Here is a 20,193-nt window from a genome sequence, read left to right as displayed (position 1 = left end):
AAAGGTTGCGACAAAATTATTCAAACTGTCACAAGAGGAAAAAACACACTGCTACTCAAATTAGCATATTTCTCAACTTCGCTGTGCTGAACACAGTCTACACAATCTATTTAATTAGATTACTCTACGCAATTTTGGTCATGTTTTGAGAGGGAAGGGAGTGCTCATTTGTTATTTAAATCGCAGAAGGTGGGGGGCAGAAGGTTGGGAGCAGACCTGAGACACAGGCGTACAAACTGTGTTCAGGGTAAGTGCTCCCTTCACACTGTTCATCGCACTTTTCTCAGTTCTCAAGCCAACATTTCAAGGTCCTCCAAACTTCCAGAACATGTGATATTTTCCCTTTGCTGTCACCTATTGATTCACCTGTAAGAAGCTTAGCCACACTGCACACCTATACGTCAACAGATACTCTTTATTTACAGACTGTAGATTCTCCTCCTGTAAAGTCAGAGGAACATTTCTAATCTTCCAGTGAAAAGCAGAAGACACTTTTCTGGTGCAAGCCAGCATTTCTGATGGCAGCATGACAAGCAGATTTTGCCACAATTTGGAAGTTAGAAAGGCTATCAATCTAAGGGATCAGAAACTTTTTATTTATTTCAAAGTTCTTCTTTGGCTATTTTGGACTATGACTGACTTTGACTAGCATGATGACAACTAGGTAACACAAAGCACACCGCAGCATGAGAACCTATAAAGAATCAGACATTCAACATCTGGTCTGCCTCAATAATCCTAACAGTGGTAAGGTGCCTGAAAATCACTCCAAAAGTGCCCTAAATGACAACATACAGAAGTTCTCTTATAGCTGCTAGTGCAGCCATTTCTGTTTTCTTGTGAAAAGCAAGAATAACTAGTTTTGCTATGCAATTATCCAACCTCATGTTTCATACTTATCAGCTAGCCTCTGAAAGATAGCAGAGCAGCAGATAAAACAAAAAGTACATTGCCAACAGCAAAGAATAAATCATTCTAGCTGAATCACTTGGAGGGAGTGAAACATCTGTAACATATTTGTGTAGTGTACAAGAGACACAATGGAGCTGATTCACCAACTTTTTCCACTTTCCAACCTCATATTGTATTGCAGCAACACTTAAAACAAAAATTAAACAAAATATAAACTTCCTGTAAGGTGCTACTTATACTTTTTTGCAGAACTATATAGCAGAAAAGCTATATTCCCAAAGAGTTCCCCAGACAGACAGACAAATAATGCAACTCTAAAATTCTGCAAAATAATTGACAAAAACCACTGGAAGATATCTAACAGACACACCAAAGGAAGAGAAGGTAGAAATCAGCAGGCAGCGCAAAGTACTGGACACAGTTCAGTTAGCTTTACACAAGTATATTCTGAAGTCTGTATCTAAAGTAAAAAGGCTCTATGGTGATCTGATTAGAGACTGCTGAAACATTAAAACAGACACAAGAAATCGCATAATTTAGTAGACATGTTCTGATGATGCTGACAGGTAGCTGCATCTGTAATGCACGCTAACAAAGACCTTCAGAGCATCATTTATGGATCAGGTGTCCACCATGTAGGAAAGTTCTTCCAGCTGTGCAGCATTCAGCAAAAACAGGGCAAGTGACCCTGTTTGCCACTGCTCACAGAAGATGCAAAAGGAAAAGGCTGAAGCAATACAGGGACATCTAGAGACTCTCCTGGTTCTGAAGTTAAATCTAGACAAGCTTCATTAGAGTTTCTATGTTTGGCCCTTAATAGAAGGGAGCAAGAACAAGACGTTAGTTGCGTAACTGTTAGCCGAACAGAAAGTAAATCTTCAGACCTGGGAGAAGTGACAGATCAGTCGGGTATGCCTGGGGAAGAACCAGAGAAAATTACTACTCTCCAGCCCCAAACTGAAATGCTAATTAGAGACAACACACAGTCAGGATAGAGGAATTAGAGAATATCTACACAAGTACTGTATTTTAAGATTAGTAAACTTACTTTAAGAATTGGAAAGAATGAGGCTGCTAATATGGGACTGTCAAACTGCTTAGGCTGTATTTCAAAAGGAGCCTTTAAAGTCCTTAAAGATGGAATTGTGAAAGCTCTCTTACTGCTTATGTAGAGACCTCTACAATTAAGCAAGTTTGAAATTTGGGACTTCGAACGCTTACCACTATGCACTGCTGGTGGAAGACACCACAACACAGCAAAGACAACATCTTAAAAACAAACTGCAAAAAGAATCAACTCCAAGGATACTCCATTGCTAATTCCATTTAGGAACTGATAGACAGTAACGTACTACAGCAAGGAAATGGTTTTGAAGTTCCAGTGGGTTATGCAGAAAACCATAAATTCATTTTCTTCTGTGTGAACATGAAAAGTCACTAAAAAGTGTTCTCTCAAAAACCACGAGATTGGGAAAAGTGTAAAGAATATGACCAAAGTGACAGAAATTCTTCATAATATTGTAATGAACTATACATTGCCATTAACCACCACTCTCTCTAACTGAATCTAAGGTAGACCAGATTGTGCCCGGCAAACTCACAGTAAAAGAACATGAAGTTTAACTGTCATGACTAATTCCAGAAACACTGCTGCCCTGCAAGGCAAGGCAAATTTTACCAGCAGTCTTCCCCTGGTACAGGGGAAGACTGCAACATTCCCATTCCGCCTTCATACCCCAAATCCTCTCTGTCTTCTTTACGCAAAGCATACATTCACCCAGCCATTATACAAAGTCACACAAGGATGTCAGAATTACGAGGATCTCTTTATGCTCTATCACTGCCCACGTGTACAAGCAGCAGGCAGGACACGGCCCTAACAACATGTAGCTAAAACAGAATAAGAACCTAATCACTATTCTCACTTGACTCCACATTTCAGTTGTTCTGGCATTATTTAACAAGTGAGAAAAGGAGGACAAAGATGATAGAATTTACTTGCTTACAAGCTGAACTTTCTTCCCATCTTTGAGAATGATATCCAGACTTTAAGTTACTTGTCTGTTTTTACATCATGACCAGAAATGCATTATAACAGTCAAATAAGGGGGTTGAGGGTGTCCATTAAACAGTCTGGCCATTCATGTGCAGTGCACATTGCAACATCTACTACTGGCTACATGAATTGTTACAAAAATCCTACACCAGCACGCTTTTTACACAGTTGCATTCCAGTCACAATTTCAATCATATGCAGACTGCTAGTGTTTTTATTGCTGATATACACATATAGTGTTAATCACCCTCCTAGAGAAACTCAGCAAGTGATCATCAAAGCATAAAAAATAAAAAAGAAACTTCAGGGACCAGTGGGGAAAAGCATCAGAGCACAGTGGCTAGCCACTTACTGTGAACTCACAGTGGCACTTAACAGTGACCTCTTGCAAGGTCTTTAGGTCAAGTGTAACAAAGAGCAAAAGCTCTGAACGCTAACTTGAGTGCTGTGCAAGGGCTCACTGCTGCAGTGTCACATACGCAGGCTTATTAAAGTGAGTAGATCTTTTAAGTTCAGTGGGAAGTGCTCATGTGCGTCAAGTTAGTTATGTGTAAGTCTTTGCAGGAGCAGACCCCTAAGTATGGAGGGAGGTTATGTTCTGTTTTTTTAAATAACACTTCTCTGAATCTGTAGAGCTGTTTTTCTTACCTGAAGTCTAGTATTCATTTCCAAGAAGTAGAAATTCTTACTGGAGTCCACAAGGAATTCTACTGTTCCAGCAGAGGAATATTTTACTGCTTTGGCAAGAGCTACTGCTTGTTCTCCCATTGCTCTTCGAGTTTCAGGGTCTAGAAAAGTGCTACAATACAGAAAAAAATTCTTTCCTTAGTTAAAAAAAAAATCATTTCATCTTCTGCTTAAACTACCACCAAGAGGACAACACCATTATTTAAGTTACGAAAACATGTTAACTGTCAAACGTATGCCTTTACATCTATATTGCTCCTAAATGCATGCTTTGCAATTACTGCTAATGTACAGGAAATTCGGGATAAATAACAGTATTCTCTAAAATATGAAATAACACAACACAACCTTTTTTGAACACTGAGATCTATAATAATGCAAGTTAAATGAAAATCCATACAAACAAATCCATGGTATTTTAGAAGGCATATCCTACCTGCAAAAAAAAAAAAGTAACTAAAAAATCCATCCAATGTAAATATGAATACCAAAATACAAGACAGGAGGTCTAAGAGGAATTTGTTTTCTGACTCTGAATTAAAACAGCATGGCCATTTCATTGACATTCTACGCAATAAAGAAGTTTTGGAAATTAATGAAGTATTTATTCAGGCTTCTTATGTAAATAAGATTGCAATGAAGAAAATTTGGGCATTCATAATATTTAACTAAAACACTGTCAACAATATCATGACTCAGACCTTCATATCCTGTATTTCCTCTCTCAGCTTTACTTGTAAGCCTACTAGTTATCTGTGTTTGTTAACTGCAATTCATTCCTCTCCATGCATCCTGGACACACTCAAGAGCACCCAAAGAGCAGCTCAGCTCCCGCCTTGGGAGCCAATGTGAACACTGTCCAAATGCCAAGCCTTCTGATTCTAGGGGAGCAACATGCTACTTCACTGGGCCAGTGAATCGGAAGACTCGGGAAGGTACATTTTCTGCTTGTTACTCTCCTCTGTACTGCAGCCTATGCAGACTGTTGATTTAGAGCTAGAGAAACTTCTGCGGCTTTCCATCAAAGCTGTGGAACTGGTTGCCCCTCACCTTAATACACTGACCTTCCGTGAAAGACAATATGTAGCTGTTCATCTTATAGGAGCATATAAATACGCTTATTACATTTCTGCGGTGACTTACATTGGGCCTAGAACTAAGCTATCAATTTTAAAGTATTTATTTAGGGAATAGAAAGTAATTTCTACCCTACCTCTAAATTACTGTTTAAAACAAAAATACCAAATGTTATTTATTTCCTGAGGTGTCCTGAACAGTGAGTCCTAATTCTGCAAAGAATCAGAAGCCTCCACATATCTGAAGTGGCCCCATCAAAGTCAGTGAAGCTCCATCTGGGGCCCAGGACTGCACTCAGACAGAAGCCAGAGCTGGGTCAGGACTCACCTTTCAATATTTACTACGGGGTTTTTCTCTGAGACCTGAACTCACACAAAAGCTAGAGAAATCTGCCACAACAAACCATATTTGACGTGACACAAAAAGTGAGGAAATATCTAGGCCAAGTGGGAGACAATGGAATCCTTTCCTTTATGGGAAAAGTGCTACGTAGCACCTCCATCCTTCCAGTGCTCACATCAGTAGATTCTGATGGATAACATGCCAGGCATGCATTTTCAGACTTCAGCAAAAAAGTTCTTTCTTGGCAAACAACAGGATCAACAGGAAAAGAAGTCTGATCCCAAGAAAACTACCAGAGCCTACATCAGACCAAAGGAAAAAACAGAAGATATGCAAAACTGTGTCATACCTATCAAAAAAAGGCACCAGTAATGAAAAAAAGTTTCATAACATTTCTTATTTTTATTCAATAAGAGGATAATACATTACAGAAAATCAACAATCTATAATTCAGTTTAGGGTTTCTGCAAGGCTTTGGTCATGAAAGGTCAATGAGTGGCTTATAAAGAACAGAACCTTTTCAATATCAGCTTCATGCTCTTATTTCTAGAGTAACCTTTATTACTTTTCATGTGGATGAAAGACAGTTACATCCCTTTATTACAGCGGTGTCTTCCCTATGTTTGTTAAATGTAGGTCTAAGATCTATCTGTTCACCTCCTGCTGTAGCCAAAGAATGGAACAGAGGTGTCACACTGCTAAACTTGATCTCTGCCACGTGGTTAAGCTTTATCCTCTAAAATGACTGGATCATCCCTGCAATCAGTTAGGTTAATTAACCAAAGGTTTCCTATTCCTCTCTGCTGCTTTACCTTTCATATACATTGTTTCTCCCTTCTTTAACAATGCACCTTTTACAAGCGAAATAACTTCTCCAATCTAATTAGGTACCACTTGAAACCAGCATTTTAAACCTGACTTCAAATCTTTTCCTCACACATATACCTGTTATTCTTTCAGCCAAACAGCTCCTATGGCAGCATCAAGGCTGCAAAATAAAAAAGGATTTGCAAGATAAAAGCGCCAAAAAGAAAAAAAATAAGATCAGACCTGACATTTCACTCATAAGACCTTCTTCAAGCTATTGTACAGTTGAACAAAGACAACACAATTGGTTTCTTCCATTGTTTCTATATCCAGAGAGATGACCACGTGGCCAAGATGTTACCTCTCCACTTCTAGTTCATCAGATAACGTTTCCCAAAATAGCTCCATCACCTTCACTCACAGATAAGATTGAGATTTTGAAAAATACAGTTACACCCTCAGTGGAAATTTACTGCTTAGTTTAGACCAAAAATTTAAAAAAAAAAAAAAATCACCAATAACATTTACCCTTCCTCTGAAGATACCACTAACACCGGGAGAGAATAGTACCTTCATTTTCTAAATCTCAAGGTCAGCTTATCTGCGCTTAGGAAACAGACAGGCACATTGTTTGTTTAAAAAAAATTACCTACCTGTAAAACAAAAACACCATTCTCCTTTGAGATATCTATACACCACAGGCATAAATATGCTAAAGTATTTGAGAACACAGTTTTGCCCCCACATCTAAGCTGTGCCCACCTATGAATCATGTACCCAGTCACAAACAGAACAGGCTTGCTGTTTCTCTTAACCCCAAATCCTTCAAGGATTTCTAGACTGAGGGATAGGAAATGTAAAGTCTGATATATTGACATGCAGCACAACTCTAAAGAGAGCTCATACACAGAGTCTAGTTCAATAATATACCTTCCCGCTAAGTTCTTGCCTATATACATTCATCCAAATTGTCGGTGGCTTCAAGTAGCACCTTGGCAGTTAGTCTGGAACATGATCCTGAAGGACTCGTCATCATATTGAGATCTTTCAGAGACACCTTAGTGCTTGGAGAAAGTGAAAGAAGTTGCTGTGTGTGCACCTTCCAAGGACAGAAACATTGCTGAGAGAAGCTAGCAATGGATCATGCAAAAAAGGTCACAAAAACAGTTTAACTGTTTCACTTGCATTCTAATGCAGTCACTTACTGGTAAACTATCCTCCCTTTTAAATCTCCTGCCTCTTGGATCTCTCCGTCACAGGCAGAAACAGAAAGAAACATTTTTGTCCTTTGAACTGAAGCTGAAACAACATCTTTGAATTTAAAAAGACACCGCAAAACTAACATCTAGGATAGATAAGGCAATCTCAACCCTGAACGTAAGCAGCTAGGAAGAAAAAAAAACATAATAAACAAATTATTTCCTGCCGGAGATGAAACTCAGGGAAATTTTGCGAAATTGTTGAGAGACTGTCCTAAGAATCACCTTATTCTGAAAGTCCTGGATACCAAGGTTTAACCCAAGTTAATCACTGGAGAAAAGTAGAGACAGCAAAGGAGAATAAGCAGGCAGCTAGCAAGTTCTAAGGACTTGCTCACTGCGGATGCTAACACGGATCTTGCATGCTAGTACAGAATACAATGGCTTATTATTATTATTATTATTATTATTATTACAGGACACTGTTCCATCACCACTTGTCCAGGAAAGGTCTGAAAATGTAGAGAGAAGAGTTAACATCCAGTGCCCTGAAGCTCAGCATTTTGAGATATGATAGTTAGAGACTGCAGCTCAAACACTGTGTTCAGTTTTGGGCCCCTCACTAGAAGACAGACATTGAGGTGCTGGAGCGTGTCCAGAGAAGAGCAACCAAGCTGCTAAAGGGTCTAGAGCACAGGTCCTGTGAGGAGCGGCTGACAGAACCGGGACTGTTTAGTCTGGAGAAGAGGAGGCTGAGGGGAGACCTTATTGCTCTCCAGAACTACCTGAAAGTAGTCTAGCAAGGTGGGGGTCAGTCTCTTCTCCCAAGCAGCAAGCAAAAGGACAAGAGGAAATGGCCTCAAGTTGCACCAGGGGAGGTTCAGATTGGATATTAGGAAAAATTTCTTCACCGAAAGGGTTATCAAGCACTGGAACAGGCTGCCCAGGGAAGTGGCTGAGTCACCATCCCTAGGGGTATTTACAAGACGTGTAAAAGTGGTACTTAGGGACATGGTTTAGTGGTGGACTTGGCAGCGTTAGGTTTACAGTTGGATTCTATGATCTTAAGGTCTTTTCCAACCTAAATGATTCTATGATTCTAAACAGCATTCCATGGACAAGCAAATGTCTAATCTCTTTGACTGCTACAGCAAAGGACAGTGCTGGATGATTAAGGTGAGTGGAAGGGCCTTTGCATGGCACTTCTCCATAACAACACTCCAAAGTCTTAACTTTGGGCATCAAATAGTACAGAGAGCCAAGGGAGCACCAGGGCTCTCTTGAATACTATAACCTCATCAGGGTGTGAACTCAAGAGCTTTCTCTCCTCAAAAGAGAGATTGTTTTACAAGAGACTGACCTTCCCTAGGAAAACTGGACATTCAAACACAAAATAATCCCATAAGGCTAAGTTCAACAGCTGCAGACTTAGCTTTAAGAAAATCATAGAGATTATTCTCAAAACCAAAAGGCCCTCAACAGTCAGTATCTTAAACTAGATACTTAGGAAAACATCACTATAGGAAAAAAGTAAATCAAAAGAGGCTTGAGCAGAGGCCAGAGCCAAAAGCCCTAAATTGTACAAAAGACAAATAAACATTTTAACCCATAGCATCCCTATCTCCTGGGCTTCATGAAAGAAAGAAAAAAAAAAAAAGCTGCAACCTATTTCAGAGCCCTTAATGGCAGCTACCATTCAAAACAGGAGACAAAAAAAGACTACTGGGGACGACTTCTGTCCTCCACCCGGCTGTACAAGAAAACGTGTTTCCAGGAGTCATTCATCAAGGAGACCCACTGAAACAGCATGCACAGCAAGGGCCAACTTCAGGCTCTACAGTCTCTACGGTGTCTCACAGAAGTTAGTGTCCTGCTTATCTGCAGCAGTCTCTTAACCCTACGTAAATAAACAGCTTCTGCAGCCAACTGCAAGTGGCTGTAAGGCAGATAAGGCTTCCAAAGTTGTCAGTAAAAGTCTGGCAGAGTCTAAAACATGTGAAAACAAGAAGGAAGAAGAGTTTTCACACCAAATTTCGGAAGTCATTGACTTGCCCACGCTCTTTTGTAGAGTTATAGGAAGAGATGAGAAAACTTACTGGCAACTCCAACAGAGAAGTCCAAGAAAGTTAAAAGGCTGATATTTCTGATGAAACAAAACACACTGATCACAGTTGGCTGGTGAGACAAAGACATATCACTCCCTCTAATTGACCACAGGCACGCGGAATGAGCAGGCAGCGCCTTACGTGTACTCCCAAGGCAATCGACTCTCCCCTCCTAAGAGCTTGGGTATACAGATACACGCACGCATACATAACAGGACCTGAAGCCTTCACACTTCACAGACAAAAACATAGTAAGATAGGCATCAGGCCTCCGAGAAATGCACAAGCACCACAACAAGCAACAACAGCTATTTTAAGTATTTATCAGTGTTTCTGTATCCTTAGATTTTAACATTCTTAATTTAAAATCTAGGTCACAAATAGTGCCAGTCCCACAATTATGATCCCACATTAACATATATGCTGCCTATAAATAAACATCATTCAAATGATGTGTTCTTCCTCACATCCTAAATTGTTGCGTCACATAGTTCTGCGCTATAAAATAATGACAAACCCATCCCAGCTGGTGAACACATTACACCAGGAATTCCCATGGGTAGCGATACACCTAAGTCTGGTTTTCTGAAGTCAAAATTTGTTCTGCCCTTTTTCTACACGTCTTCGCTGATGAATGCAATACAACAGAAAACACAGCAAGACCATGCCTTGCACTGCAGTTACGTATTTCAGCTCCATTTGAAATCAGTGGGATTAAGATCATTTAGTACATTTGAGTTACTGGACACGTATACCATGAATGGTACTAAAAGTGGCGCAGAGTATTCAGTACTTGAGTGACAACTGGAGAGAGTCCAGCGAAGGGCTACAGAGATGATGAGGGGACTTGGAGCATCTCTCTGACGAGGAAAGGCTGAGGGAGCTGGGCTTGTTCAGCCTGAAGAAGAGAAGGCTGCGAGGGGACCTTATAAATGCCTATAAATATCTCAAGGGTGGGTGTCAGGAGGAAGGGGCCAAGCTCTTTTCAGTAGTGCCCAGCGACAGGACAAGGGGCAACGGGCACAAACTGAGGCACAGGAAGTTCCACCTGAACATGAGGAAGAACTTCTTCCCTCTGAGGGTGACGGAGCCCTGGAACAGGCTGCCCAGGGAGGTTGTGGAGTCTCCTTCTCTGGAGATATTCAAGACCCGCCTGGACAAGGTCCTGTGCAGCCTGCTGTAGGTGACCCTGCTTTGGCAGGGGGGTTGGACTAGATGACCTACAGAGGTCCCTTCCAACCCCTACCATTCTATGATTCTGTAATTCATGTTCCATTTCAAATAGAAATAAACAGCATTATCTGGCCCTCTCCGAATTCCTGTAACATAGTCAAATACTGTATCTGTGGTAAAACAAATACTTATTCCATGTTTTATTTTACTCTTAAATCCAAAAGTTGAATGTCAAAGAAAAGGAAAAATCTCAGACACATTAAGAAAGCCATCTCATATACCACATATATTTGACTGGTACGATTCATGTCCATTTTATACAAGATCATGAAAAAATTAACAACACAACATCTGTTTTCTTCTTCCAGAAGCATCATCAAGCAACATCAAATCACGCTCAAATACAACATCAAAACTTCATTACAGTCAAATGACTATAACTTAAAAATTTATTTTCTTTGTGATTTTTAACAGAATAAAATTTGCTTGCATTTGTATAATAAATAAAATCAGTAGCTTTCCAAAAGTGCCTTCAGTAACTATGAAGTTGCACCAAGAGTCTAGTATACATACCTCGGTGCTTCTTCCACAACTTTTTGGTTCCTCCTTTGAATGGAGCACTCTCTCTCATTCAACCACAAGGCATTACCATGTTTATCTGCCAAAACCTGAAACAATAACACACTGCTATTAACAAACAGATGTATCCATACGACCTTTTGACAACATACTACTATGTAGCATTGAGTCAGTGCAATTTAAAAACAGATTTTTTCCAATCTAGAAATAGATTGGAAAAAAATGCTAGCATAGAAAATTAATTGTATGTGAAATATTAATTGAATGCTCCTTCAAATTCTGAACAGGATTATTTTAAAGCCTATATATAGAGTCTACATACAGCAAAAAAACTCACTCTAAAATTCATGAGAAGCTCCGAAAAGTTCAGAAATCAGAAATCAAAAGACTGAAACTAGATTAAAATTATGTTTTCAAGCATTTCAAACTGTATTGCATAATAAAATTACTCAGAAGTATATTGTTAAGCAGTATCTCATGTCAATGAAGCAGAAAAAAAATCTCAAAGTATGCCAAATTTTGCTCCCGAATTACACCACATAAGTTTTCAGTAAAAATAACTAAGGAGCTTTTTCAGTAGGCAAACCACAGCACCCTGTCTTTAACAAAGAAGTAGTCGTCTTCAGGTACTTTGCAATCTTCTACTAAGAAGAATAAAATTTGCTGCTTCCTGTGACCGTGTGCTCTTCTGCCCTCCTTCTCTCCTGCTTAAGCCAGGAACACCAGTGGAGGCTGCAATGGCTGCAAGTGGCTTATGCTGGACTTTGGGAGATGGATGGCAACATGGTAGCCAAGGGCTGTCTGGAACAGGGACCCAGACATCTTGCTGGTATGCAAATATAAGTCAAACATCTTACTCTGTAAATAATGGACAGCCGAGGGCCCACTGAGCTGTCCTGAAACAAGAGTGGGCTGCACGCTAGGATCTCCCCTTGAGCAGGGACACCTCTCAAGGTTACTCCTCGAGGCTGAGAGATCCCTTGCCACAACAGATTCTTGGTAAGCGATTAACAGCATGCTAAGCTTTGAAATATTAGCTAAGTGATATACAGGATTGATTGCGTGTACATAGTTCTGCAGACTATACACCCACCTTGCAGAAAGTAAGGGGGTCCTTCCTGAACTTCATGACTCAACAGGAGGGTCTCCCTGACAGTTTTGTCTGACCCTGTCCTCCATGTAGTAAATAACCAAGTGTACCTTGCCACTGAATCCTGTTAAACCACTGTCACATTTACCATTGAATTTTGTTAACTCACTGTTTTATATCAATGAAGTATACTGTTGCTTCTCTCTTTTAAGTGTGGTGCATTGCTCCACCCATGACACGTCCTCAATACTTTCAATGGAAATTAAAGCAATAGTTTCAAGGAATTTCTCAAAACTCAAGTATCAGTTACAGTTCTTGGCTGCAGCTTCAGTTCATGGAGGAGGTAAAAACACAGTCAAACATCTAGATCCAACTACCTAAAATATATGTTAGAAAAAACACAAGGTCGGCATAACAGAACTCCCAATTGATTCTGCAACTTCAAAGTGGAAGGAAAAGTAAGAAAATGAACTCCATCCCTTTATGAAATCAACTGTACGCTGCAGCCATTTCCAATAGCAGGATACTGGATTTGAGGACTCAAGTAGACTTCTTCCAGGTTACAATGTTATACTCTACACTTACTCTTGGAACAACTTCCTTCATTGCAGACCACACCTGCTCCCTTTCTTCCTTATAAAATTTCCCCTTGAATCCATTTTTTCCATCTTCCTGCTCTGATCTGCGAGAACCTGTGCCAATATTCATGCTTCATTCTTTAATAGTGCAATTCTACACTGAAAACAGACAAGATAAAAAAGATACAATCTTCCTCAAACTGCATGAACTCAACCATATCTACTCACATTTGTGACAACAAATCTGCGCTATTTATTATTCCTTTTAGAGGAAGTATGGCACCGAGCAAGATGAACTCCTGTATGTATGACACCAGTGTTTGCTGATACATGAATAATCTGGGTCAACGTGACTGAAGACGAGGCACTGATCTCGTGAAGACAACTCACGTGCACTGTGCAGCATCAGACCCAGAGTGCTCTGCACTCTCTAGTGTCAGACTTATTTTTTCCTCAGAAATTCTGTTGTAATCCCAGAAACGTATGGAGCTTTCTAGAGGAAAAATCCCCTCCAAAGAGCTCTACAAGATCGATGACTTTGGGAGTTTCTAAACTACAGCTTGTCCCAGAACCCTCCTTCCCTGCCCAGAAGGAAGTTTAGCAGCAGCACAGCAGCACGAGGGTGCTCCAGCCAACTGCCACATTCTGCAACAGGCAACTCAGTACAAAGCCAAAAAAAAAAAAAAAACCACCAAAAAAACAAAACACAAGCAGCATCTAAAGCAACTTCCTACCTGAGTCTTAACTCATCCAGTCCAGAACTAAACGTCACAGAGCTCTACAGAAACTCATTTGGTAGGACAAAAGATTTTTTTTTCACTTTTTTGTTCTTTTTTCAATATTAAAACAGTAACTCTAGGGCACAGCATGGTACTCAATAGAAAAGAAAAAAAAAAATCACTGTTCTGTAAGTAGAATGATTCCTTGTGAGCACTTCTGTTTTGTTGCTAGAAAGCCTACAACCTTCCATATAATTCAGCTTCACCAAAACAAACAAACCAAAAAGTCCTAGAATATTTCAATAAAAATCAGTTCCTATGCTTCTCTTCTCTTTCTCTGTATTTTCCTGAAAGGGAAAATAAAATATTTTTCAAGTCAACTAGTAAATATTTTACTTCACTTCAGGACATTGCTTGAAACCTACTTAACTTCTGCAACCTGTATCTTAAAATAAATGTTTTTCCATTATCAGTTAATATTGCTCAAAAAGAGACACGTATGAACATTTATTATGAAAACATAATTATAAATAGAATAAGCCAAACAATATGTAGTGTTAGGCTTTTATCTTCATTTTGGGTCCACTGTTTTCATTATCAGAAACTAAAGAAGATACTTACTTTAAAAAACAACTGTATTTCAGAAGACATTGACAGAATGTTGCAATCATCACCTGAGATGACATGAGATTCCAGTACACGTCACTAAAAATGCATGCCACAGCTACAGCTTTTTTTCTAAATATCCCTAAAAGAAAACCCTCTATTTTGTGGGATCAGATGATTATGACATTAGTATATGCTATGTACATCTATATGCCAAAATAAATAAAGATAATGTATCGCAATATCTCCTACGTGATTCAGCTAAATTCTGTTTCCAGTTGCAGGATTGCTACTCAGCCAAGTAATAGTCACACATTCCATGTACTCGTCTTTTAAACTCACGTCTTTTATATCAGATATTTCAGGAGAACAAGACTTCAAATTAGTTCAAGTATAAAGTGTATTTGGACTCTATTTTCCTGTCAATTGTTTTAGTCTTTTCTCATGTTTTACAAAGTGATTGTTTTATCGCTAGACACAGGAAACCCCTTACTTATTAGTTTTAAGGACCAACGCTTTGGAGCTATATGAAAAAGTTACAAAAAAGTTCTATTTAAAAGTTACCACTAAATTAATAAATATTTGGCATCTGGTCTCAATTTGTTTGTATATTTAGCAGTTTGAAAATGAACCAAGGTCAATGTCTAAAGCTGCTTAGAACATGAAGTTAAAATTACATGCTATTATATTGTTAAAAGGTACCATCAAAGTGTTTGTGTCAGGAAAACAGCATTCATTGTACACTTATTATAAATAAAACCATGAATTATTAATGGTAAAGCTATTTTATTTAATCTAGGTGAAATTATTCAATTGTTCTTAAATACCGTACTGCCTAATTTTTTTGAGAAAATCTTTTTTAAACCTAAAAGAATTAAGACAATGTAAAATCTGCCTCAAACTCATGAAAGTATGGAGAAAACAATTTCATCTAACTTTCGTCATTAAAGAGTCACTAGGACCCTGCTGAAGCTCCCAAACCTGCAAGGACTAAAAGGATTAGATCTTTAAGGTGTATCGATTTGCATACAAAAAAAGAAAGAGTCAAAGACATAGGTAGCCAAAAATTATTACCCATGGCAAGAGAATACAGGAAGATGCTCTAACAATCTGACCTAAGATCAATCCTGAGACTAAACGCTCACTGTATACCTTTCTTTGACCCTTCAAAAGAGTATAGGTTGGGGTTTAAATTTCATTTTTACAGACTGGTTCCTCATTTCACATATGCAATAAGTTAGCCTGTGCACACAAAATAAATAAAAACATAGGAAGTATCAGGTTATGGATACATATCTGGCAGAGTAAAAAATGTTAAATTTTTTCTCTTACAAATCATTCCACACTATCAAATTTATTGTTGCTGTTGTTTCACTCAGTTATTGAGCTACTGTCAAAATACTTCAGACTCTCACTGCAAAAGAAAACATGCCACAACTTAGGAAGAGTTTATATTTCGGACAAAAATAAATGGCATTTCTATTGAGGAAACGGACATATTCCATATAGATTTCTTGTCAGGAAAGATTATTTCAAGGCTATTGGCAAACCCAATTTAGGTGCCTACATAAGATCAAACACATCACAAATTTTAAGACCACAATTTTGTTAAAGAGTCTGTCCATCACAAACAGTCTTGTTTTGCATTAACACATCTGGCTTAACACTAGATCTAATTAAAGACATAAACGGTCACAACCCAGAAGTTACGGAGAATACACCTGATTTTGAATGACAAACTGCGCAAAATGGGACACAAATTCTCCCGAGTTCCCAGGGAGCATTAGATACTTCAGAACAGAATCCAAAATACTGACAAAACCACCTAGAGACTGTAAGAAAAATATTAAGCACAGCAGTGCTTGAACTCCTACAACTCCTACATCCTTTGCTGCGCTCAAGCACTGCAATCAGGATCCAGAGCTCAAGCTCCAGCCCTCAAGACAGATGCCTACAACCTTTTTCTCTCTCTCTTTTTTTTTTTTTTGTCCCAACGAATTGAGCACAGCTCGTTGTCTTCCTGCTAAAGAAAGGCTAGAGAATAAAAACAGGAAGGCTGTCTTGTACGCGATAACCATGTAGTTTGAGCAATGGCCCAAGACACAGGAAAACACAATACTCTAGGCCTTTTTTAGAGAAGCGTTTGAAAAGTTTTGAACTTTGATTAATTTACGAGTTCAAACCTTATTAAATAAATAAACAAGAATTACTAGTAGTAGTAATAATAGTAATGCAAACCTGGATTTCTATGTGACGAGGGTTATCAATGAACTTTTCTATCAGTAAGCGATCATCACCAAAACTTGAAGCAGCTTCTTGAGATGAAAACCTAAAACCTTCCCTTAAATAACAAAAACAAAAAGAATAATCTGTATTTAAACTGTCAAGTCAAGTTCTAAAGTACACAAGAAGGAACACTTCTTCATTCCAGTCATCTGGCAACACGCACATCCAAAAACCAAGTTTTACTATTTGCATTTGATTCTTTAATGAGTATCCCTTTTTCTTTCTTTTCTCACAAAGACAAAAAAATTGCATTTTCAAAGCACAGAGAATTTCAGTGTGCTTAAAAAGTCTGAGTGCTTACAACAATTATTTATATGAATTTTGTTTGCATTTTCTTCTGCAAAAGTAATAAAGTAATCAAATTTTTCAAACCATTAATTACAAAGTGCTTGTTAAACAGAAGTAAGCCCACCACCATTGAAGGTACGCAGCCCTCTTAATACGAATAGCAGAGGTTAGTTGCACGTTAATTAGATGAAAGAACTGCAGACACAATATTGCAGACCTAGTAAAGCCAATCACTGAACACACAACCTGAAGATGCAATACTTCACTTTACAGAGCATACCAGCTGTACTTCTAGTTTTTCCCTACATTAAAGTATAATTAAGCATAATACTGCACATTCTGTATACTTCCCTTTGTTTCCTCTTTTACACATGTAACTACTCCAACAAATAAAGACTATAAGATATTATATTTATTGACTTTATTTTTCATGGCAGAAAGATTACTCCTGTGGGACGTAACTGCTGACAAACAACGTCACGTGCAGCTTTCTCAGGGTGAAATGTACCATAACGCAGGGACCCAAAGGCTCCACAGAAGTTTTCTCAGGCTCTTTCACTGGCATATGAGTCCCACTTACATTTATACATACGGAAAGTCTGGGGTAAATTTCTCTAGCACTGATTACTGAAATGCAACAGCCCTTGTAAGTTTGCATGCTTTCCATCTCTTCGATCCAGTTCAATTTCACAAACAAAACCCGGACAACAGAACCATGAGACAGGTAAATTTACAGTACAGAGATGTGTTCGTTTAAAAATATGACTTCATCCTTTTTCAAGACTGTGGAATAATATATACTACAATTTTGATATATTATACTCAATGTACAATCTTTTCTAAATTAATATTTAACTTCAATATATTTAATAACTTCATAAAAAGGGACATCAACATTTGTTACTCTGCACAGTACCTGATCTATCAAAAAAAAGTGAGGTAAAACACAGCCATACACAGTGTCTGAGCTTACTGAAACAGATTTAGAGCTATTTTAACTCCTATACCAAAGGCTCTGTTTCCTTTCATAAACATTCTATCACACAGTTACACGCAATTGACTATTTTTTCTTCATTGAAGTATGTGCTAATTAGATATCTAAACTGCAATACTTGTTAAAAAAAAAGTTAGGTGCCTAATTATCTAATCCATACATCTGTAAATCTTTTTAAATTATATATAACAGGAATGACTATCTCAGTCAAGTATTCTGACCTTGTTTGTATCTTACAAATCTGTGCAGCTGCATTTGTTCAGTGATAAAAATTACCATAAACACACTTCACCTTCCTTAAAGAGATCATACTACCCAAACGGAGATGGAGCTGAGTCTCTTCACAAATATTTAAAAACTTTAAAAAAGCTGCTTAGGCTGGAAGAGAATCCGCATTTGGAACGTTATCCTTTCACCAAGCAGCAGCCCTACAGAGCCTCCCTGCAAGGAAGACACTCCCCACGCAGCACAACTGCAGTGACATGTGCGACCAAGTCCAAAGCCTTTCCTGCCCACACTAACCCCAGAAGAAAAGTGCAGGGCAACTTGGGACAGGGAAGCCTGAACTTACTGCCCCTGTCTGGGCCCAGGTACAGTTTAGCATATAAGCAACATACCATCTGCAGCCTACTCAAGCCCGGACGCTTGATAAGACGCCATCACTCAGACTGATACACCTCACCTATATGAAGGCCATCACTGATAACTCTACACTCTGGCTCAAAGTAAAGAGGCGCTCTGGTCAGAGGATTCCCGAGCAGGGGGCTCTCCGCAGACCCACGCTCCAAACACTAACTGCCTGCTAACATGGCCATCTTCACAGCCTTCCAGTGCCAGCCACCTGCGCTAGACCGAGGGGCAGGGAGCAGGGAAGATGGACAGTCCATTAGGCACTACAGGGCGCCCCACACTGCGGGGACACCAGCTAAGCCGGTACACAAGGAGCAGAGCAAACTGCAACAGCAGCTAAGAGTGAGGGGCTTTGGCAGGAGATGCTTTTGGTAGTTTCTCATAAGGACAAGTTGGTGGTAGAGATAGTTTTGACAGCTGGGTTGGGGTGGGCATCTTGGTTGCAAGTTATTTATTTATTCAGGCAAAATTTACCGTTAAGGTTTGTCTTAGGTTCTCTGTCTCTCTTTTTTTTCTACATACACAGATTTGCTGCTTTTAGGTGCTTCAATTAGCTTCTGCTAGCTGTTTCCCAACTTGTAGATCGATAGACATGATGAAAGGGGACCGCAGCTGCCCACTGCGAGGATGACTCAGGCCCCACGTCAGCTGCCTGGAGACACACGCTGCCACGGAGCCGGTAAGCTGGAGCACTGCTAACAGCACAGCTGCGCACATGGTGACTCCACAGCCCCAGCTGCAGGAGCACCCATCACACATCAGATGCCTTGACCCAGGCTGGGCTTGGAGCAGGGGGGCTGACAGGCCACCACAGCCCATGACGAAGGTAGGCAGGGAACACTGCGGCCTCTCCCCAGGGCAGGGTGGGTCACACTGGTGGGAGCTGCACACCAGTCAAAGCCTGGAGGCATCAAAGGAAAAATCAGAAGAGGTCCACCTCTAGCAGCTGTACATAAAGGCACATGGCCAAGGAAACAAACAGGAGCTGGAGCCTGCATGTCAGTAGCATTAGAGGGTGGAATCAAGGACGTCTGGAGAAATCAACCCATACAAGTCAGTAAGACCAGATGGGATGCTAAGAGAAGTAGCCTATGTCATTGTGAGACTGCTGTGTCATCTTTGACAGGCTTTGGAGGTCAGAAGAGATTCCTGATGACTGGAGGAAGATGAACATTGCACCCATCTTTGAGAAATGTGTGAAAGAATCAGCACTACAAGCTGGTCAGCCTCACTGTAATTCCAGGGAGGAGTCATGGAGAAAGATCTTCTGAAAGCTGTATCTAGACACATGAGCAAGTGAGTGAGAACAGACTGAATTTACCAATAGTATCATGTGTGACCAATCTACTCATCATTTATGACTACACCTATGAATTACAGGAGAACAGCAGATATCTCTTCAACTTTAGCAAGACCTTAACAGTCTCCCACATCATCACTGTTTCCAAGGTAGAACGTTACCGTCTACAGAGGAGCACAACTAGATGAGTGAAAAATTGGCTAGATCTTTGGGCTCAAAGTTTGCAGCTCATCCTCTACCTGGAATCCAATACAAGGAATTTCCCAAGAAATCTATCATTCTGGAATCAGTTTAACCTCTTCATCACTGACCTGGAATGCACCACCACCAGCCTATGGACAATGCTAAAATAGGGTCAATCAATATACTCTGGGCAAAGCTGCATTTCAGAGAGATCTAGACAGTCTGGAGGAATGAGCTCACAAGCATCTTATGAGTTTCCACAAAAACAAATGCAGAGTCTTCACCTAGCACAGCCTAACCCTCTCAGCAACAGCACAGGCTGTGGAACTGACTGGCTGCTTAAAATGACCTGGAGATCCTGGTGGATTACAGGCTGTGATGCAAGTGAGCAGTGCACCCTGACAGTAATGAAGGCTTACTGAACAGCGGGCTGTATCAACTGCAGCACCACCAGCAGACCAACAGCAGCAATTATTCCCCTCTACTCAGCACCTGTCAGACGACATTTGAAACACTGCATCTAGTTTTGGACACTCCTAGTACTCAAAGACATGGAGATGCTCAAGTAACATGGTCAGAGC

General features: G+C 39.7%; 1 protein-coding gene across 1 annotated transcript in view; it reads right to left on the bottom strand.

Moving 5' to 3' along the window:
* PCCA (propionyl-CoA carboxylase subunit alpha) overlaps positions 1-20,193 on the bottom strand; it is a 300,689-nt gene that overhangs the window by 177,812 nt on the left and 102,684 nt on the right. Inside the window, exons 10-12 of the mRNA XM_075424221.1 lie at positions 16,169-16,271; positions 10,932-11,026; positions 3,617-3,767 (exon numbers count right to left, since the gene is read on the bottom strand). Of these exons, the coding sequence (XP_075280336.1) occupies positions 3,617-3,767; positions 10,932-11,026; positions 16,169-16,271 (349 nt within the window). The remainder of the gene's footprint in view (positions 1-3,616; positions 3,768-10,931; positions 11,027-16,168; positions 16,272-20,193) is intronic.

This window comes from Opisthocomus hoazin, chromosome 1 (assembly GCF_030867145.1).
Source record: "Opisthocomus hoazin isolate bOpiHoa1 chromosome 1, bOpiHoa1.hap1, whole genome shotgun sequence".
Classification (NCBI taxonomy): domain Eukaryota; kingdom Metazoa; phylum Chordata; class Aves; order Opisthocomiformes; family Opisthocomidae; genus Opisthocomus; species Opisthocomus hoazin.
The sequence above is the reverse complement of the archived record's forward strand: the minus strand, read 5'-3'. Positions and strand labels throughout refer to the sequence as shown.